At 40.1% G+C, this 22,208-nt stretch overlaps 1 protein-coding gene across 10 annotated transcripts in view; it reads left to right on the plus strand.

Moving 5' to 3' along the window:
- Positions 1 to 20,827, plus strand: part of TJP2 (tight junction protein 2) — a 68,839-nt gene extending 48,012 nt beyond the window's left edge. For 9 of the 10 annotated variants that reach the window (XM_074570941.1, XM_074570944.1, XM_074570943.1 and 6 more), the window contains 20 exons: positions 130 to 232; positions 934 to 1,513; positions 3,070 to 3,173; positions 3,330 to 3,483; positions 4,512 to 4,620; positions 4,729 to 4,868; positions 5,373 to 5,439; positions 7,498 to 7,648; positions 8,419 to 8,527; positions 9,812 to 10,022; positions 12,055 to 12,242; positions 13,339 to 13,434; positions 13,542 to 13,621; positions 14,695 to 14,905; positions 15,327 to 15,427; positions 15,805 to 16,017; positions 16,380 to 16,490; positions 17,252 to 17,590; positions 18,020 to 18,105; positions 19,689 to 20,827. In XM_074570941.1, the coding sequence (XP_074427042.1) occupies positions 130 to 232; positions 934 to 1,513; positions 3,070 to 3,173; positions 3,330 to 3,483; positions 4,512 to 4,620; positions 4,729 to 4,868; positions 5,373 to 5,439; positions 7,498 to 7,648; positions 8,419 to 8,527; positions 9,812 to 10,022; positions 12,055 to 12,242; positions 13,339 to 13,434; positions 13,542 to 13,621; positions 14,695 to 14,905; positions 15,327 to 15,427; positions 15,805 to 16,017; positions 16,380 to 16,490; positions 17,252 to 17,590; positions 18,020 to 18,105; positions 19,689 to 19,857 (3,322 nt within the window). In that variant the 3' untranslated portion in view covers positions 19,858 to 20,827. Of the gene's footprint in view, positions 1 to 129; positions 233 to 763; positions 812 to 933; positions 1,514 to 3,069; positions 3,174 to 3,329; positions 3,484 to 4,511; positions 4,621 to 4,728; positions 4,869 to 5,372; positions 5,440 to 7,497; positions 7,649 to 8,418; positions 8,528 to 9,811; positions 10,023 to 12,054; positions 12,243 to 13,338; positions 13,435 to 13,541; positions 13,622 to 14,694; positions 14,906 to 15,326; positions 15,428 to 15,804; positions 16,018 to 16,379; positions 16,491 to 17,251; positions 17,591 to 18,019; positions 18,106 to 19,688 lie in introns of those variants that run through there. The other variant, XM_074570949.1, reaches the window with a different exon arrangement.
- The last annotated feature ends 1,381 nt before the right edge of the window (positions 20,828 to 22,208 follow it).

The raw sequence follows: 22,208 nt of genomic DNA on the forward strand, positions 1-22,208 counted from the left end.
TACAGTGAATGAAACCTATAGGTTCCCCCTGAAAAAAAAAAGAAATTTTGTTTCAGTGTTTTCATGAAGACTCCTCTTCAATCCTTTTTTACTTTTCTTTTTTTTTTCTTCCCCTCCCCTTTCTTCCAGAGAAAATGACCGGGTGATCATCGTTAATGGAACCCCAATGGAAAATGTTCCACATTCTTTTGCAGTCCAACAGCTTAGGAAAAGTGGAAAAGTGGCCACCATTGTAAGTAAATTACGAATGTATTCACTGTACAGTGGCATGTACCTGTGTAACCAGTCAACAGTTTGGTTTTCTTCTTTGAAGTGTACTATAAATATGTAAAGTAAAGCAAGTCTTTGCCTAATAGAATGTATGAAGTAAATACAACAAAGCAAAGACATAGTTTCTACAGGTGAAACAAATGGATATTAACAACAACAGTGTCACAAAGTTGTCCTGTTGAAAACCTGGGAATAAAATGTATGTCCTTAGTCTTTAATTTTACTGAATAATGTGTGGTAGTTGGAAAAAAAAAAAAAAAGGCAAGGCAAATAATGTCCTGCTTATACAGACCTTGTCCAAGAATCTGCTGTCCAAATTGGCTTTTCTTAGTTGAGAGAGGCATCTACAGCTCTCTTTTGGGGGCTTGTCAATTTTTTAGAAGTCATCTAGAAAAAAAAAGTATTCATTACTCACACTCTTGCAGAGATAAAAGAATGTGGTTTCTGATCTTTTTTTTTTAATTCTCTTACTTTTCTTTATCCTCCCAATTAGTAAATATTTCTTCTGAACATCTAAGTAATCTAATTAACTGCTTGTTCTGTAAGTATAAAATTGTTCTTTCCACACCACCACCCTTTGTTTAAAGTGTGAAGACTATTCATCTGTTGATTTTCACATTCTGACCATTGGCGGGTTTGTTTGTTTCATGTTCCACTGAACAGGTGGTGAAAAGACCAAGGAAAGTGCAGGCTGCGGCACTGAGGAGAAGCCCCTCCCTTGACTATGAGGACAGAGCTTTAGATGTAATGGATGACCATGCAGAATTTGACGGCAAAAGTGCTCGAAGTGGCTACAGCGAGAGAAGCTGGCATAGCGGTAATGGAGGGCGCAGCCAAAGCTGGGGAAACAGCCTGGATCAGAGCTATAGAGATGAACACGACAGAGGGCGTAACCGAAGCAGAGACCGTGATAGGGAAAGCGCCTACAACCGTGATCGAAGTCGTGGTAGGAGCGTTGACAGGAGCTTGGATCGAGATTATAGAAGAGATCGTAGCAGGGGAAGGAGCATTGACAGGGATGGTGGCTATGAACGAGACTACAGAGGAGACTACAGTCCATCCAGTTATAGTCATGGATCTCAACCTGATCCTAGATATGGGAGAGAAGCGAGGAGTCAAAGTCAGGACAGACTTCGTTCCCGAAGTCCTTCCCCTGAAATACACCATCAACATGAGTATCTAGGACCGCAGGATCAGAATGGACCGATCAGTGTTCTCTTAACAAAAGGCAGACATAATGAAGGTAGGTATAGTAGGGTAGGAGAGGAACTGACTTTTAATACATCTGTTATTTTAGTGGGGAGTGAGACGAGCTGAATATTCTCTGCTTTTACAGATTACATACTGAGTTTTCTAACTAATTGCTTACGTTGTTATTTCATTCTTCCTGCCTGGTTTAGGGTGCTTTTTTTGCCAGCACCTTGAACTTTACCTTTGAACACAATTGTTTCAGTCTTTTCAAACTGCTGTGTCCTTTGGTTTTCCATTTTTCTCTGCCCTATTCTTCTGGTTCTGGTGGGAAATCTGGATCTGATTATGATACACATTACACTTGGCACATCTACAAAAGGATCAGCTACAAAGGGTGAAGAGTAGACTCTGCCTTTAATAGTGCAGTTACTTCTTCCCTTCAGTATAATTAAATCAGTTACAAGGATTGTTTGGTTCTGAATGCATAGTAATGTAGTTAAAGAATACTGAAATAGCAACAACTGAAACAGCCTTTCCTTGCTGAGTACTGGAGCATGTAAATGAAAGCCAAAAACCTGATCTTTCGTGTGCTGTGAAGTAAAAACTCTTGTACTATAAAGCATATTTGAGATTAGGTTGTGCATTATTTTCTGTTTGGGTTTTTTTGGGGGAGATGTAGCAGCTGTTTTGTGGGGATTTTGTGGTAGTTTTATGTTGTTGGTTTTTTTTGTTTTTTTTTCCCTAATCTGCCCCGTTGTGATTTGTAAGAATTTTCTGCTCATGTAAGCTTTGTATGCAGGAGGTGACCTCTTCTTTCTTTGACTCTGGCAAGGATCCCTTTCCTTCCTTCCTCTTTTTCCCATGTGTATAATGTTTCTGCTTGTCAAGATATTGCAGATAGGTATACAAATAAGGAGAAATTTAAGGTGTCTTCATTAAGTTTTATATGTAGCTATTAATTTTGTAGTAACTTCTGCCATTCATATGGATACTCTGCAAACTCACTCAGGTGTGGTGATTTTTTTAAAGCAGATAACTGTTTTTTTTCCTTTTCTGTTGTTCTAGGATGTGCGTGTTTTAAGAGTCTTGCCTTTCTTTTTAAGTAGCAAATATACTGATCCAAGTAACTTGGATCAAAGGAAAAAAAGGGGGGTGAGGGGGAAGGAAAAAAAAATCCTTTGCCTGAAAGAACCAAGACACACACTGGGGTACAGATAGGACAGGGTAGGCATGCAGCAACTAGTAAAAAAAAAAAATAGCTCCTCTGTTAGCGCTTTCTGACACTTTGCCTTTCTATGCCATGCAAAATATGATACAGAGGGAGAATCTAGTCCAGCACCTCCAGAATGAAGGCATTGTTTTGCCATTGTTGAAGGTGCACATTAATCATCCGTCTTTGATTGTTTTTGGACTGCTGTTTTGTTCTTACTTTCGTGACAGCACAGAAAGAGGAGAGTTAGCCTAGTGTTAAGTGGGTTTACTAGGTCTGCTTTTTTTTTTCCCCCCCTCATGGTGTAATGGGGTGTGCTGCATGTACACCGCGTAGTTTTAAAAAAATGCATCCTTGCTTATCTTCTAAGATACAGTGCATTATTTCCCTGATTCTAGAATATGGTCTCCGGCTTGGAAGTCAGATCTTCATAAAAGAAATGACCCGTACTGGCCTAGCAACCAAAGATGGCAACCTTCACGAAGGGGATATCATTCTCAAGGTCTGTTCTGGTTATACTGCTAGCAGTTTAGCAGGCATTTTTTTATAGTGGTTACTCTGGAGTAAATTATATTATAGTCAAGTTCACTATTGAACTTGAGCACAATATGGACTTGTTTGGTTACTTATAGTGTTATTGTTGCCTTTTTATGTCCAGATTAATGGTACAGTGACAGAGAACATGTCTTTAGCTGATGCCCGGAAGTTGATTGAGAAGTCACGGGGGAAGCTCCAGCTGGTTGTCCTCAGGGACAGAAAACAGACACTGCTCAACATTCCTTCACTGAACGACAGTGACTCAGAAATGGATGGTGAGGTTTAATACGGATTAAAAATTCCGGACTCTGTGGAGGGACAGAATGGAGCCTGTAATGTTTTGCTGTGGTAGAGTGGTACTAGGTTATTTTAAAGAAAAAATTATAAAAAAAAAAACCCAAACCAAACAGAACCAAACCAAAGTAATAGCATCAAGCCCACTTCCTTTAGGTGAAAGAATAATTTTGGAGTAATCATAAAGTTAAATTTTGTGCAGGGACAGACACAGAAGCAGAAATGTTCATCTGGCAAAATCAACCTTACTTCTCAGAACAAACAAGTCAGTTGCTTTAATAAAAGACTTCAGTTTTAAAAACAAGTGGATTGGACTGGTCTCTCCTTCTGAGGGCATTAATATTCATGACAGTGTTCAACAGGAGGGAAAAAATGTCAGGACAAGAAGAAATTAAGTCCCCCTGGACAACTGGTTTCTATTTCCACTATCTATTCCATACAAATGATCTCTTACAGTGTATGAGCTATGTTTCTCAACGTGATCTTCCTTTGGGAAGGGCTCAGGATGTTTAAGGGAGTAGGATGTTACCTTATTTAGTGCAAGATATTTGCTTCTCTGATATCAGAATACTGGGTGCAACTTTTTGTAGGTTTATTGTGAAGACAGACACGGTTCAAGTCTGAGAACTACTCTGTTTCTTTTGTCACTGGAAAGCACTGATGTGAGGGCTGTTAATGTGAAGGTGGTCTTGTTTGGGAACCTCCACTAAACCTCAAATAAAAGGCTGCTAACGCTAATTAACGGGTCTTTCATATGCTCAAAGTAGTTGTGTGATGTGAGTATGTTTCCTAAAGCTTGTGTGAAACCTTTCTGAAATATTTTTGGAGGGACAGGGAGGTGGAAGCCCTAAAGGCATACAGCACTCTCTGAGCCCTAGTCACATCCAACTTGGGAGTATTCTTAAAGATTCAGCATATCTTGTATGTCAGAGCTTTGTAAACACAGTGATCAGATGTGCAGATAATTTAAACAAATACTGCATTTCTTGATCTGCTGCTCTCTTTACAGATATTTCTGAAATAGAGTCAAACAGGTCATTCTCCCCACAAGATGACAGATTACATCATTCTGATCTAGAGTCACATTCATCCAATGAAAAGCTGAAAGAGAAACCAAAGTAAGAAAGTCTTTTCTAGTCCACTTTTCTAACGCTTGTCGAAGAAATTCTTACAATACATGGCATTCTTATCTTATTTCACTACACTTTTTTTTCTTTTTCTTTTAGTGCAAAAGATGATCCATCCAGCAGGATGTCCAGGATGGGAGCAATGCCTACGCCATTCAAATCAACTGGTGACATTGCTACTCCTGCTGTTACAGTTGTAGACACAAACAAAGAAGTGAAGTACCAAGATGACCCAGGAGGTCAGAGTTTGAAGTTCTTGATTGCTTTTTTTCCCCTGGCCACAGAATGTCTACTCCCCTGTCATGTTGACATATCTAGTATACTCTTCATGTCAACCCCATCCTGACACACAGAAGAGGTCTGTCTTTGCTTTGTGGTGCAGAGAGAGAAGAAACCCCTGAGATTATTTGATGGCAGTTGCTTATTAGAATTACTACCTCAAAAAGCAAGTACTCTCCTAGAGCATCTACTGTTGCCTTCAGCAGCCAAATGAAGCTATTCCTGAAGTCTGATCTGGCTTGCTTGAGAGGGCTGCGTAACCCTTCCTTGACCTTTTTGTTCTTTTTCAAGTATTAAAAAAATAAAGGGAAGTAAATAAATTCTAGTCAAAGAGATGCTTGACATTTAAAGCTGTATTAATCTTTGGCATGGAGGGGTTTGATTGCTATCTGATAGCTAAAAATTGCTGACATTTATGATTTTTTAATAGCTCAGTAACTTCTGTTGGCTTTTTTTACATACAGTGTCTCAACCAAAAGCAGTTACAAGAACAATTCTTAAACCCAGCCCGGAAGATGAAGCAATATATGGGTAAGGTGGCAATTCTCATGTTCTTTTGCATTCAGTGTTCTTCCAGTGACCTGTACCTGGTTCTTGGCTGCATGGGTTTGTGGGATTTTTTGCCCATTTGGATTCATATTCCCTTTATAGCTTAGTGCCAAGAAGAGATATCATGGCTTCTAACTGGCCATATTGGGTGAAACTTAGTTTTAGAAGTATCTGCCTGGAAGGTATAGACTTGCCTTCTGCCTGGAAGGTATAGAATACCCTGTGCTTCTGGGCTTACATGGTAATGTACACAATGGTATGTTTTCATATTTTTATTCTGCTCTATTTGGCACTTTGATATAGTATTTGAAGTACTATGATCATTTTGGGGCTCCCCAGGACAAGACAGACAGTGACACACTGGAGCAAGTCTAGGGAGTTGGTGGTTGCAGCATATGACATACAAGAAAAGACTAAGAAAACTTGGTTTGTTAAGCCTGGAGACAAGAGGACTGAAGGAACATCTTACTGCTCTCTGCAGCAACCTGATGGGTAGTGGGTGTAGAGAAAACAGAGCCATACTCTTCTCAGAGGGGTAGAATAGTAGGATGAAGAGCAAGGGACACAAGCTGGAACACAGGAAATTCTAACTTGATATAAAGAAGAAAACCTTTTATTATGAAGGTGGTTAACCACTGGAACAGCTTTCCCTTGTACGTTGTGGTATCTCCCCCACCAGACATACTCAAAAACATAACTGGTCGAGGCATCCTGAACAGCCTGCTTCGAGCAGAGGGCCATTCTAACCTGTGCAATTCTATGGATATGTATTTTACACCTCTTCTGTTATTTTGTATGCACACAAAAGACAACATGTCACTTCCCCACAATATTAAGATACAAAGAGAATGTCCTTTATTTAATTTGTAAACAAGCTTGTTGCAAGACAAGGCCAAACATATGCCTATTTCTGTACAAGCCGGCAACTTCTGTACAGAAATTGGTGTCTCTTCTTCAAATCCAATGCCTGTGCAGACCATATTGCAGTCTCTGCTTAGAAATGAACAAAATACTGCTTCCAAAGTTTATTTGGGGGGTGGAGCGTTGATGATTTTTATAAGTGGTCAAATGGAACCTAATATTGTTGATTCTTTAACAATTAAGATACTATAAGTTGCAAACTGTATTAATAGGAAATCAACTGACATGCTTTCTTTTGAGAGTTTATAAATACAGAAATTGAACAGAGAGGAGCACTGAGATTGTAAGGAGAAGCCTAAAGATAAGGTTTTGATGATACTCTGTAGCTGGGCGTGTTTTCTCAAATGGATTCTCTTTTCAGGTCATTTCTGGATTGGACCCTGCATATGTTGTCATTGATGTGCAAATTAATCAACTGATTGTTTTGGTGAAGGGGAATTTATAATACAGGCTTAGGGTATTACTGAGAAAGGCTGACAGATAAGTACTGTCCTCTGTGCTGGAAGGTCACTCAAGCACACAGCTTTTCTGACAACAAAAAAGCTGAACCTAGTCCAGTGGCTTCTCCCACTGCAACATGAAAGGACTGATTGTTAACATACCAGTAGAGTATACTTGTAATGAGAAACAGTTACAAAAAAACGTAGAGATTTCTGTCTAACAAAAGTGTTAAACAGCAGAGAAAATAGGTATAAATTCAATTTGTATGACAATTCTCAAGCACACAGAGGAAAAAACAGTGGCTATGATTCCTTATAACTCAGGCTGTTTTCACAAAAAAACCCAGCTGCTCATCTGAGAGAGGATCCAATAGGCAGGCAACTATTTTATGACTTCAAGAACACAGGGAGTTGTTCTCCTGCTCTGTCAAGTCTGTGTATGCCACTTAGTCGCTCTTCCTACGTTCAGTTTCCACACTGAAAAATGCAAATTCTCTGTTTCCTTCCCTCACTGAAGAATAACCTGGGTAAATATAGCCTATATTTCAAAAGAAAGGGGCTAAGATTATTATTATATGATTTTGTTGAAAGGATTGCAATTTTTTTCTCTTGAGTACCTGTTATTACCATACACCTAACATCTGGCCTTACTTCCTTTTTCTACCCATAAATCTTGTAGTCCTAATACAAAAATGGTGAGATTTAAGAAAGGAGACAGCGTGGGTTTGCGACTGGCTGGCGGAAATGATGTAGGGATATTTATTGCTGGAATTCAAGAAGGTACCTCAGCTGATCAGGAGGGACTGCAGGAAGGAGATCAGATTCTTAAGGTATGGGTATAAGTATATACTCCTGAAATGCAAATAACTTTTGTATTTTTTGGTTTCCTTCTTAGTGGAAATATGGAAGAAATTATCATCTTAGGAAGTCAAGTTACTGCTTTGGAAGTGTGTGTGTATGTGGTAGAGGGATCTTACCAAAACGAGTTTTTGATGGAGAATTGTATATCAAGCTTTATTGTTTAAGGTTATGTGGGAGGGTGAGGTAGGAGAAATATTAATCAAGAAAAATGCCCTGAGATGGGGGAATAAATTTTCTGTACAATGCTAGTCTTAAAGGAGGAAAAAATTGAGGCCAGCATATTTTTCTTCTTTCATCTTTCTCCAGTTTCCTTGGGTCACAGTTATTTATTTTTCCAGTTTCTGAATTATATCATCTATGCCATTACGTCCTCTTACATTATATGTTTTTCTGAAAATTCAAGTAGGAGGCTAAAGTAATTTTCTCTTCTGCCTGTTTTCTCTTGTGATAACCTTGATATCTCTTGTAGCCTCTTGGAGTCTTTTAAAGTAGAAGAAACAATCTAGCAGTGCACATCCAGGCTTTTGTTATTTCAGAAAGATTACTGTTAATGGCTGGAATAAAATATTTCTTATGGCAACAGACATCTATGTTGACTTTAAAAAAAAAAGTATAATAAGGGAAGAGAATATTTAAGATATTTTAGATGAAACAAAAATTTTTGGTTAATACTTTTATGGCTGGTTTTTCAGATGTTGATGGTTTTGTTTGTTTGTTTTGTGCTTTTTTTGGTACATAGGTAAATACTCAAGACTTCAGAGGCATTGTTCGAGAAGATGCTGTTTTGTATCTCTTAGAAATTCCCAAAGGTGAAACAGTGACAATTTTGGCTCAAAGCAAATATGAAGGTAGGTGCTTTGAACAAAACTTATGTATATCCATGAAGCTTTTAAGCTCTGTTTTGCCAGTAAAACCACAATTAATCTCTCTTGTGCTTATTCTTGATAGCTTTTTAGTTACCCTCCTTTTCAGTAGTTTAGAGGATAGCTTTATTCAATACCACAAGGGTCATACAGATGTGCATGTGTGATGTGTTTGTTTTTCAAAGCACTTCTCCATCTCTTTCATTATTAGCAAATAGCATCTTGTCTTAATCCTGAAGAGTGGCAATGTACTGCTTGTTCCTTCAGCTTTTAAGTCTGTAGCAGCTGGCCCAAGATCTGCTGTTAGTATTCTTTTTCTGCTGTGCCTTGGCAGTCACAAGGGATTCAGTCAGCCGCAAATGGACAGTTTCACGGATGAACAATTAAGGAGCAAGTAAAGCCTCTTGCTTTCCTGTTGGAGACACAGCCTGCTGTAATATTGAAGTACCATAGCTGCCTTTTGCTTTGGGAAGGGGTGTTGTGGTTTAACCCCAGCTGGCAGCTAGGTCCACTCAGCCACTAGCTCACTCCCCGCAGTTAGTATAGCGGAGAGAATCAGAAGAGTAAACGTGAGAAGAAACCCATGGGGTGAGATAAAGACAGTTTAAGAAGTAAAGCAAAAGACGCACGCGCAAGCAAAGCAAAGCTAGGAATTCATTCACTGCTTCCCATCGGCAGGCAGGTGTTCAGCCATCTCCAGGAAAGCAGCGCTCCATCATACATAACAGTTACTTGGGAAGACAAACACCATACCTCCATACATCCCTCCCTTCCTCCTTCTTTCCCCCAGCTTTATATACTGAGCATGATGTCACATGGTATGGGATAGCCCTTTGGTCTGCTAGGGTCAGCTGTCCAGGCTGTGTCTCCTCACAGCCCTCGCTGGTGGGGCCACATAAGAGGCAGAAAAGGCCTTGAGAGCTTAACAATAACTAAAAAACCACCAGTGCGCTACCACAAGTATTTCTCAGCCCCAATCCAAACATAGCACTATACCAGCTGCTAGTAAAAAAGCTAACTCTATCCTAACTGAAACCACAACAAGGTGGTAGGTACAAGTACCTCCTTCCATCAGAGCTGTAAGGGCTGTAAGTATACAAGTACAGAACATTCTTGATAATGTGCGTGTAGGGCAATGAATGTGAAAGCTGGTTTTTTTGCATCTTTTTGAGTGGAGGGGAAGAATTTCAAAACTATTCTCTAGAATGACAGCTTAATCTTCCTTTCAAGTGTAAAATAATATAAACTAAAGGGGAGTTCCTGTTTTAGTTTACAGAGACATCATGGCCTGTGGCAGAGGAGACTCATTCTTCATCAGGAGCCACTTTGAGTGTGAAAAAGAGTCACCACAGAGCTTAGCATTCACCAGAGGCGAGATCTTTAGAGTAGTTGATACACTGTATGATGGCAAACTGGGAAGCTGGCTGGCTGTGAGAATTGGAAACGAACTGGAAAAGGGCCTCATTCCAAATAAGAGCAGGTGAGGTGGTATCCTGTATTCCTACCTATTGTTAGAAGTAAGATTTTTTTCCCAAACGCTTTTTTTTTTCTTCCTGTGTCATACCATTCTTCCTTTTTTTCCACCCTGCCTTTCAAGAATCAGTAAATTGTTTTGTCTTTACTTTCACAAAAATTGTGCCTCTAAAACTCGATTTTTTAGAACTATGGCACTATGTGAGGAGAGGATGTGAGAGTATGGTGTTAGCTACATACTAGATCACGTATTTGCAACACAGACCTAGAGGTCCTGTCTCAGCAATCAACCAAGCTTTGACCACTAGCTGCTTCGGTTCCTCTTCTAGAAAATGGGTGGAGGGTCCTATTTTTGCCTCTTTTTTTTTTTTTTGCGTTTTTCCCCCTTTCTGCGCTCTCCTCCCCCCATCCCCAACCAAATCATAACAAACAAACAAACAAAAAAACCCTACACCTTAGGAACCTTATGACCAAGGGCAAGTACTGCCTGACCAACCTAATGGCCTTCTATGATGGAGTGACTACATCAGTGGACAAGGGAAGAGCTACAGATGTCATTTATCTTGACTTCTGCAGGGCCTTTTGACGCTGGTCCCCCCGCAATATCCATCACTCTAAATTGGAGAGATACGGATTTGATGGGTGGACTGTTTGGTGGATGAGGAATTGGTTGGAGGGTCACATCCAGAGGATGGTGGACAACAATTCGATGTCCAGATGGAGATCGGTGACAAGCTGTGTCCCTCAGGGGTCCATACTGTGACCTGCTGGAGCGGGTACAGAGGAGGGCCACGAAAACGATCAGAGGGCTGGAGAACCTCTCTTATGAGGACAGGCTGAGACAGCTGAGGTTGTTCAGCCTGGAGAAGACTCTGGGGAGGCCTTATTGTGGACATTTAGTACTTAAAGGGGGCTTATAAGAAAGAGGGGGACAAACATTTTAGCAGGGCCTGTTGGTATAGGACAAGGGGTAGTGGTTTTAAACTAAAAGAGGGTAGATTTAGACTAGATATTAGGACTAAATTTTTTACTCTGAGGGTGGTGAAACACTGGCATAGGTTGTCCAGAGAGGTGGTAGATGCCCCATCCCTGGAAACATTCAAGGTCAGGCTGGATGGGGCTCTGGGCAACCTGGTGTATTTGAAGATGTCCCTGCAAAGGGATTGGACTAGATGACCTTTAAAGGTCCCAACCCCAACTCTTCCATGATTCTATGTTTGTGCAAGAATACTATGATAACTAATCTTTTAAAAGAACTTCAGTGCGTGAATTTCTTCTGTGTATCCTTACAGGAAATGTTTCAAGAGTTTATTCCAAGGCTAATATTTCTTGGTAGCTGTAGTCCTTACTTTTGTGTGAAATACTGAGTGAGCCACAGCAATGTTTTTTGCTTAAGTATGCTTTCCTAGTCAAAATTCCTGTGAGGTAACAATAAGTGTTCATATGTGCACAATGAGTAAAAGTATTAAAATCCATCATCAAAAAATAAGGGTATCTTTAGACTGTAGCTTTTAAGTTCTTGAGTGTGGTTGTAATTTTACGATTGAGGAAAAAGGATCACAATTGCGTCATGCAGAAGATCCTGCAATATGCTTCTTATATGACTCCCTTGCCCCTTTCCTGTTCAGTACACTCTGTCCTCTCTGCTAAGTGATCTGACTAAGCCAGCCTTTGTTTCTGTGCTATAGTGACTTAACTTAGAAGGCCTAATGAGAAGAGAATAGTGACCCTCATTTCTGAGTTGTGCTCGTCACCACCTCTCTGCAGTTGCGTTCTTTTATTTATGCTTGCGTGCTTTATCAGTTTAAGACCTGAGGACTCAATTCCTGCCCTGCAATCTTGTAGCTGTGTCAAGGCGGAGCATTGTTCTGACACTGTGTTTGCTCCAAGGCAAAAGAACCTGAACTTCTCTATTCTTTCCTCCACTTACGGCTGTCTATCTGGCAAATTACCTGTTGTAAATTGAAAATCCGTTGTTCTTCAGTGAAAGTGCCTTTGCCCTCTTTGACTCAACAAACGAACTCTGGTTTCTCTGTCAGAGCTGAGCAGATGGCCAGTGTTCAAAATGCTCAAAAAGATGGCTCAAGCGATAGGGCAGACTTCTGGAGAACACGTGGCCAGCGATCTGGAGTGAAGAAGAATCTGAGGAAGAGTCGTGAAGATTTGACAGCTATTGTATCTGTGAGCACAAAATTCCCGGCTTATGAGCGAGTTCAGTTGCGTGAGGGTAAGTGAGACCGCTGTGAGCCAGCTGCCCATTTGTTGCTGTCTGGTTTAGCGTCCAAACGTTTGGTCAGCTAAGGAAGCGATTTCAAACAACTTGGGTTCAATGTTAAATTTGAGCAACAGAAAGGGATGACTTTTTTCTCAGAATGCAGATTTCTGCATGTTATTAACTACTCTAAGAAAAAAAGCTTTTTATGTTTTTAAACTGCTGCTGTTCTCTTTTGCCTCCAAATTACACATGCCAATGTCGAGGTTTAACATGAAAAAAGGAAGAAACAAGCAGGGTTTTCTTGTTTCCTCATCTTCCCCTTGGCTAGCTCTGAAAGTACAATCCAAATGCCCGAGATCAATCACAGTCTTTAGCTTGCTCATAAATACCACTTTAACATTACCTTGACAGCAGCTAAAACCTACGTATTTCCAACAGATTGTCCCAGGGTAATCAAGCTTGATGTGTGCCATCTCCATGGCTATAAACTAGCTATGTTACTAGTGATGTTGAACAAGTCAAGATAATTTTCTGGGTATTGGCACATGACAGTATTGTGGAACAAAACAAATACTAAAAAGTATTTTAAAGCAGCTCCCAGGTACCAAGATAGAGTAAGCAACAGAATGGCATTCCCCCACTAACTTGCGAGGGCTGTGTTTCCACTTGTTTTGACATAAGCATAACAGAATTTCCATTTCTTTGCTTCTTCAAGCTGCCCTGCTGCTGGTTTAGCATTTTCATCTTTATTCACACAAAACCCTCTGGGCCAGGGTTCATGCTGTTTTGCTGGATGGAAAGATTACTGAAGATCTCCTGTGTGTTTCCCGAATGTAGAATCCTCTCGATATACCTTCATTAGAAAGAATAAGGAAGCTGTTAAATTGAAACAATCTCTTTTGCTTTCTCAGCTGATAAAAATAGCTTTCTGTATGAGTTATGCTGTTCTACAAACTTTAGAGAAATAAAATTCTTAAAACGTATTTTTTGATGTCTTCAACTTACTCGTAACCTTGCGTAGTAATTGAGGATCTTGTCCGTGCCACTTCACTTATATATAAAATCAGTCTTCTCAGACTTATCTTTTCTCCAAATATTTTTATTTCAGCTGGTTTTAAGAGACCTGTGGTGATATTTGGCCCTATTGCAGATGTTGCTATGGAGAAGTTGTCAAATGATTTGCCTCACCTGTACCAGACAGCAAGTAAGTTGTCCTCCTAGCTTCCTTATCATCCTTAACCGAGAGAACGGATAACTTAATAATCACAGCTGCCCTGTCACTCTAGACAAGCTAAAATGTTGTCTTTGCAGAGACAGAACCCAGAGACGCAGGTTCAGAGAAGTCAACTGGGGTAGTGCGCTTGAACACTGTGAGGCAAATCATTGAGCAGGTAGAGTATTTCTCTCTGAAAATGGCTTATGCTCAAAGGCACGTTGTTTGATTTGTTTGCTTCTAAAGCTTGCAGAGTCCTCAAATCTTCACAGCATCTATTTCTGCAATAAGCAGACTTGGCTTAATGATAGGGCTTGTTCAACAACAATTTTTATAATTTTGATGGCTGTCCTCCAAGTGGGAGGGTGAACCTGATATTAGAAATTAAATTCTCCTTCCTGTACCTAAATTTGAACAGAGGGGCACGGGTGTTTTACTGTATGCTTTCTGAATTTGCCATGGAGGCTGTCGTGTCACGCAGTGCTCTACTTGCTCTTACTGTCATCAGAAACTTAACATTTTATTTTCAGAGTTACTATTATTAAACTGAACAGGAGGTGACTATGATAGCTAAGTAGCATCTACTGAGACTGCATTGACTCTCTTTCTAATACTGTTTAGAGATCAAGTAAATAGGTGGTAATCAAGAAGCTTAAAAAACTTAAGCTGCAGAGTATATTCTTTTGGCCTATTGCCCTGAGCCAAGTAAAAGCAATGTCAAAGGGGTTCAATGTCACACAGAAGGCTGTTCACAGCTCAGGCCCCACTGAAGCACACGTTTGAAAATCCCATTCATCTTTGCACTAAAAGTAGCTGAGAAGGAATATATTAAATGAAACAAGTGAGATTTGCCTCAGGTAGTAAATGTAAATAAAAGCTCACAGATAGCACCCAGAATAGTTGTGGTAGTGGAAGCTGTGGTATGGGCAGGTAGAGAGAAAAGCTAGTTAACTTGCACTGCCTATTTAAAAAAAAAAAAGTGGAATCAGTGCATTTTCCTTAACAAGAGAGTTAGTTAACATAAGAATGTAGACATCCAGGCAAAAGCTGTTAAAAAAAGATGGAGCTGAAAGAAAAAGTCTACCTGCTGTGGCTTCTGAAGGCAATATAACTGTGAGGAGGGAAAAAAAAATCCAGCAAGTTGTGGTCTTATTTGGAAAAAAAAATACCCTGGTTTTCCTAGGATGCCATTCCAACCACCTCCTCTTGCTCCCCACAAGCAGCACACTGACTGGGCTTTCTTGTTAACAGGATAAACACGCTCTGTTGGATGTGACTCCTAAAGCGGTGGACCTGCTAAATTATACCCAGTGGTTTCCAATCGTGGTCTTCTTTAACCCAGACAGTAAGCAGGGTGTGAAAACCATGAGACAAAGGCTATGTTCCACATCAAACAAGAGCTCAAGAAAACTTTACGAGCAAGCAAACAAGCTGAAGAAAACTTGTTCCCACCTCTTTACAGGTAAGGAAGAATGTGTGTCTAACCTGCTTACCAAGAGAGTAGTGGATGTGACTGTGTGAGTCTTGAGACATCCACTTGCTACTCTGCATATTAATTTGTGCAGGCTGGAACTGAAAGGGTATGAAGGTGTGGTCGTGAGCAATCCCTTCCTTGACTTTTGTCAGAGTTCCTTGTTCTGCCCAATTTTAATACAAAAGAAATTATGAATTGGTGTACTGTCATTAAAAGATAAGTGATTTAATAAGCTTGAGGAGTGGACAAACAGTAAAATAAAAATACCATGCTTCTGCCGATGTTCTAAATGAAATGGCTGTTTAACATTCTCACATAGCTAAACCAAAAAGCGTTAAACAGCGAAGACTGGATAAAGGATCACATTGCATTTGCCATGTATATATACTTCTTCCTTCGATTTTTACAGCCACCATCAATTTGAATTCAGCCAATGATAGCTGGTACGGTAGTCTGAAAGATACAATTCAGCAACAGCAAGGAGAAGCAGTATGGGTATCAGAAGGGAAGGTAAGCAGTCAGTCTATACTGTACTAAGCTATACAGATGTCCCAGGATATCTCTTGCCAGTAAAAATTATTGAAACTTTTTCTTGACAATGCTGGATAGGTTAGACAGGTTGGTGACTTTCTTCGTAACAAAACATTACTTTCTGTTGTTCTTTCTGTTACACTTTGGAGCTTTCATCGCTAACGCTGTGGCTGGGGGAGAATGCTGAGGAGGGATAAACTCTTACAGGACTTTCCATTATGATTCTGCACTAGTCTGTCTTTCAGTTCTGCAAAGTCATTCTTAAGGAGTTGTTTGGCATGATGTTGAGACCCAGCTAGACTCTAATTCTCATGTATTTAATCTTTGTTCCTTAATTCTTACTGACTTTTCTCTAGATGGACGGCATGGAAGATGATGCGGATGATCGTATGTCTTACCTTACTGCAATGGGTGCTGATTATTTGAGTTGTGACAGTCGACTGATCAGTGACCTCGAGGATACAGATGGAGAAGGAGGTGCATACACTGACAATGAACTCGATGAGCCTTTGGATGAGCCAAGGATTTCATCTGTTAGCCGGTCCTCTGAACCTGTGCATCATGAGGAGGTGAGATGACTGGATTTTCAACAAGACTGTACTTTGGTCTCTCTGAAAGCCCTGTATGCATGGCTTAAAAATGAGAATTTTTTAAACAGCAGCTTTATTTTACCTCTGATAGTGTTTTAGAGCCACATTGTGTAGAGCAAAAATCATAATAGCTCTGCTTTTCTGCCTAACTCTATAGGTGTCCTGATGATGTCTCATCACCCTGAACTTTGCAATTACATCTGCAGTGATTGTGGTCAGGTTGCTGACCGTCATTTGACTCCTGGTTACTGTTCCCAAAATAGTGAGCTTGAGAGAGAGAGAAATGATTGAATTAGTGGATACTGCAGTGATTTTTATCTTTTTCTTTCTCTCTTTCATAGAGTTTAAAAAAATTTAGTCCAGAACCAAGGACTCGGTTGAGAAAAGCTGGTAGCAGGGAGATCCTTAGAGAACCAAGTCCACCTCCAGCCTTCAAGCCTGAACCACCTAAGGTAAACATGTAGAAGCAAATCTGAATACAAAGTTCCTCCTTCTGGAAAATTCGCCATAGTGTGGCACATTAGGAAGAGCAGTAGGAATGATCAGAGACTAGAAAACATTGGTAGTGTGAAGAGAAGGAATGACTGAAGGTGTTGCAGGATCAAACAGAGGGAAAATGCAAAAGTCATCTTTGAGTATGTGTGATCTCTATAGGGAAGAAGAAAGTAGACTCCTTTTTGTGTCTGCTAAGAAATTGAAAGACACTTCTTTAGCTCAGCAAGAACAAACAGAGGCGAATCATCATGAAAAGCATTTCTGATGGCCATTCTGAAGCACAAAACCAGAGTCTACCACCTCTGAAATCAGTCTCCATCACTAGAAATTGATGTTAACTGTTTATTCAAACCTTGCTCAGGAATGTCCTGTGCACTTCCAAGCTCCTGGTGGTAATATTTGACAGTAGGTAGTACTGACAAATCATTTGGGAGGTCAGTGTTCTTGTCCCCTAACACACGCTGTAGTTCTGGTAATCCTTAACAAATGGGACAAACAAGGCTAAATGGGCTACTCTTCTATAGGTTGACATGTAGTGTATAAGTGTATGGACAAAATGATGCAGCAGTTCATCCAAAGTAATAGTTGAAAGGTATTTGAAGATTGAGGCTGTTTAAATACATAGGCAAAACGATTAATTTCAGATTAAAGCCTTCATTTGAAATGAAAGTTATGAAGTTGCTGATTTAAACTTTGTTTGTGTGTTTTAAACTTAAAGGGAAAGTTACAAAACAAAGAGGATCTATATGACTTCCCCAAGAACTATGATTCCAAATCAAGTAACGTTGCTGCCAGCAGTGAGACTTCAACTGTATCAGCCAAAGCAGCACCACCACCTGTTTCTGTGAAACCAGCCTTTGGGCGTCCCATCCTGAGGAACACTCAACAAGCAGTCCCACCTGCAGAGGAGGAGGAAGAGGCAAAGTTGGAAGAGGAAGGAAGCGAACAAGAAAATACTCCAAAATCTGTACTGAGGAAAGTCAAAATATTTGAGGAGATGGATCATAAGGCGAGGATGCAAAGAATGCAAGAGCTACAAGAGGCCCAGAATGCCAGGGTATGAAGAGATGCATTTTCCCGCTGCTGTGCTTTCCAACATATAGAACAGCTTGCATCCTGAAAAGGAAAATCATGACCTTGCATTGTGTTGCTTCTGGAGGGAGAAGTTTGGGAAACCACACATACACACAGACATGCCATTCTGTGGACCGGAATGTAAAAAGAGGATTTATTTTAAGGCTTTCTATTGTTAACTATAGAAAGCTGACTTCTAATAATCCTTCTGGCAATGCTTTGTTTTCACGTGCACTTTGAATTACTACTGTAGCAAAAGATTATATAATTGTAGGAATATGAATAAGATCCGTTATCAATTTGTGCTTTAATCGTTTCAGATGTAGCTGTGACCTGCTAGATTTGTAATCTATAGGATCTCTAATGGATAGACTTAAAAAGAACCGTTATTTTCTCCTACTTTCTTTTAAAGCTTGAAATAGCCCAGAAGCACCCGGATATTTATGCTGTCCCTGTCAAAACACAGAAGTCTGAACAGAGCTGGCCCCAGCCTATGAGGTAGGATGTATCCAGTTTAAAGCATTCTGTCTTGATTGTTTACTTCACCAGCAGGAGGAAAACTGATCTTGCTGGGTTTTACTCATACAAACAATCCTGCCTTCTTATTGTGCCTTAGAGATTACTGTAAAGGGGGGGCAAAATTTCAGGAACTCTTCTTGTTTTCCAGGATATCTTCTTCTTTTTGTTCATTCATAGTATTTGAGTTACCTAGGAAGAATCACTATAGGCTTTTGCTGAAGTATTTGCAGTGCCAGGTTTTTGCCCCCATCAGTATTACTGGGAAGCTTTTTTTCTGCATTCATGTCCTCTGATGTCTGTTCTTTCTGTGCTAGATACTTGATGACTGTTAGTCTACCCTAACGAATAAATGCAGTTTTAATTACTTAATAACACTTAACTTATCAAATGCTTATTCTGTTACAGATGTATTGTGTGGGTAGGGAAACTGAGGATGAAACTTGCCTGAGGTCACCTGTCAAGTCTCCTGAAAGTACTAGTCTTTCATTAAAATTCAGTGGGTTCTGGACTGATTGACATTGTGTCATCTTACCCTACACACTGCATATTTCTATGACTTGAGCAGTCACCTGTGCAAGGGCTAAGAAACTGCGATGGAGTTTGTTTTCTGCTCTTTAGGACTTGAAGGTTTTCTTGCCTCTTAGTAATAGCCAATAGAAATGGGACCTTTTTTTCCAATAAATCAAATCCTTTGATGTCATAGCATATAATCTAAAATGGAAAACCTGAAGTGATTATTTTCAGGTTTTCTTGGTGGGTTCAGAAAAGCATACTGTTTTTTTTATATAGCCTTGGAAGCTTTTTAGTAGTGAAATGTAACCTTTAACCACATATGCAGAATGTTTGCTTACATACAGAAATCAGCGCTGTTGTCTTTTTACGAGTATGTTTGGCTTAAAGGGAATGTTTAAGCACTGGGGCAATATGGAAGGAGGATAACATCTTGACGTTGAAACTGAGGAAATGTCTGCCCTTGGCAGATTTTATTTCTGTGTATCTGCTTAAAGTCCCATTAAATGGGTAGCACCACAGCGTACAAAACGCGTGGCTTATTTCTGCCCTCTTTTAAGGATAAGAGCCCTAGCAAGAGGGTATCAAGTGAGAAGGGTGTCAATTTTAGGAATGTCACATAAGAAGTCTTCAGACTTTGAGACAGGAAACTGGCGATGCAAAAAAAGAAGCGGTTACAGAAAGAATCTGGCACAAAAATAATTGAGGAAAATGTCAGCTGGGGTAGCAGCAATGGCTCAAAACCTCTCTGCTCAGGGACTAAAGTGCTGTAAAGCTCTTGATGTGGGGTGCAGGGTGTTTAATAATTTTAAATTTGTCATTCTTACAGGTAGGTGGAGTAGATCAAATCTGAACACAGAAATAAGATGCCTCTCCAGACAGGCATACTATGGGCATGCAATTGTTTATGGGATAGAACGGATTTAATTTGCTCCATGTGCCTTTCTAGGTTGTACACAGCCATAAAGCCAAGACTAAGTACAATTATTTTTCAGCTTTTCAGAATGGAAGTAAACATTATCTCTCTCTCCTTCCCTGTCTCGCTGTGTTAGCTCCAGACCTCCAGAACCCCAGAAACCTCCTATGAGACCTTACCTAGAGAACCGTGGCAGTTATGGCAGCGATGCAGAGGAGGAGGAGGAGTACCGTCGGCAGCTATCAGACCACTCTAAGAAGGGGTATTATGGACAGCCATCAAGATATAGAGACACAGAGTTGTAGGCTTGCTAGCATGTGCATGTATAATGCTCTTTTGAGGTTTCTTCCTTCCCAGCCAAAGTGGAGCAGTAGTTAGTCTTGAAAAACTGTATTTTTATTGAAGATGCCGTTAGAGGGTACGTACACTACTGAATTCAGACATATCTATACGCTGGAACTGGAAGAGTTCGTTTTTGGGGATATTATTTTGTTAGCATCTAAGAAAAGAAATCACTATTGCCTGAATGCTGTTGCCTGTTTTATAAGGACCAAATCCTGTAAGTTTGTGTTAATTCTTGGTATTTTCATATTTTAACATAAAAACCTTTTTTTCCTTTTCATTAATGCTGCCTTTTTGGACTGTTCTGCTGTGTTATGAAAGTATGCTCCTAGAGATACACTTCTTAATGCAATAGAACTAAATCTGAAAGAGTATTTGAAGAACAGTAAGTGCCTTTAACAAGAAGCATCTTAAACTGTTTTGTTTTGACATCTGATTCTTGGTGCAAAGCCATAACACACTAAAAGGGGATTGACTGTTTTACCTATCTCTTTTTTTTTTTTTTATCAGGATCATGGTAACAACTTCCCTTGCATGTTATTTTTTCTAAGTTCATAGATAAATATGCAATATTTCATAAATACTGACTGTACATAATAAAGGTGCAATTGACTGGGTTGCTTGAAAAGACCAGGATGTGCTTAAAAAGAGAAAATGATGTAGAAATTCAATCATGTATTAAAATTTACACAGACTGAAAATAATAAAGGCTATATTCTAGACAAACATTGCATATCTTATTTTTCTTTTGAACAGTATTAGATTTCTAGAGTCTCTGACTTCCATGAGTATACGTAGTGCAGTACACTGTTCAGTTCAGGGTCTCCTCTTCTGCTGTTCAAGTGACTGGGACACATCACTGTTGTTTCCCAGTGTTCCGAACATCGCTTTAAAATTTATTGTGATTTAAAATAAAACTGATGCAGAACTATGGACTTGCTGCAAGAGACTTATCTTTCAGAGTATTATCTTCTGCCTCCCCATTCCTGCTCTTTATCCTTAATTCTGCTATATAAAATAAAAATTCTTGAAAGGGTCACAGAGAAATTTATTTTTGCTCATGTGATAGAAAACATGATTTTCTAATGCTCTCTTCAAACAAAAAAAAGGTAAAATTTTCTCGTTGAAGCAAAGGAGTACATGCATCTCAGATGAGGAAATTTGTACTGCTCACCATAGATTAGAATTTTAGAATAGAATCATTTAGGTTGGAAAAGACCTTTAGGATGATCAAATCCAACCATAAACCTAACACTGCCAAGTCCACCACTAAACTATGTCCCTAAGAGCCGCATCTACATCTCTTTTAAGTAACTTCAGGGATGGTGATTCAACCACTTCCCTGGGCAGCCTGTTCCAATGCTTGACAACCCTTTTGGTGAAGAATTTTTTCCTAATACCCAATCTAAACCTCCCCTAGTGCAACTTGAGGCCATTTCCTCTTGTCATATTGCTTGTTAATCAGGAGAAGAGACCAACCCCCACCTGGCTACAGCCTCCTTTCCGCTAGTTGTAGAGAGCAATAAGGTCTCCCCTCAGCTTCCTTTTCTCCAGGCTAAACAACCCCCATTCCCTCAGCTGATCCTAACAGGACTTGTTCTCTAGGCCCTTCACCGGCTTCCTTGCTCTTCTTTGAATACACTCCAGCACCTCAGTGTCTTTCTTGGAGCGAGGGGCCCAAAACTGAGCACAGTACTCGAGGTGCTGAGTGTAGAGGGGGATGATCACTTCCCTACAGGCCGGGATGCTGTTGGCTGCCTTGGCCACCTGGGCACACTGCTGGCTCATATTCAGCTGCTGCTGACCCACACCCCCAAGTCCTTTTCCACCAGGCAGCTTTCCAGCCACCCCTCCCCAAGCCTGTGGCGCTGCATGGGGTTGTTGTGACCCAGGTGCAGGACCCGGCACTTGGCCTTGTTGAACCTCATACCATTGGTCTCAGCCCATTGGTCCAGCCTGTCCAGATCCCTCCGTAGTGCCGTCCTACCCTCAAGCAGACCCACACTCCCACCCAACTTGGTGTCAGCTGCAAACTTGCACTTGGTTCCCTTGCCCAGATCGTTGATAAAGATATTCAAGATGCCAATATAAAAATTTATTGCCTATATAAATATATAGATGCCAACCAAAATATATAGAACTATATCAAGTATATAGAATATCTAAAAATAGATATCAATATAAAAATATTTATAAAGATACTACTTTCATTAAGCCTTTTTTACATTCAGCTGGAGAGAACTTGTTAGCATTAAAACTTTTCCAGCTGTCTTTTTAGATGCGGGTTCATCTGTACTTCAGTCCCACAACTCTT

Source organism: Larus michahellis, chromosome Z (genome assembly GCF_964199755.1).
Source record: "Larus michahellis chromosome Z, bLarMic1.1, whole genome shotgun sequence".
Taxonomy (NCBI): Eukaryota; Metazoa; Chordata; class Aves; order Charadriiformes; family Laridae; genus Larus; species Larus michahellis.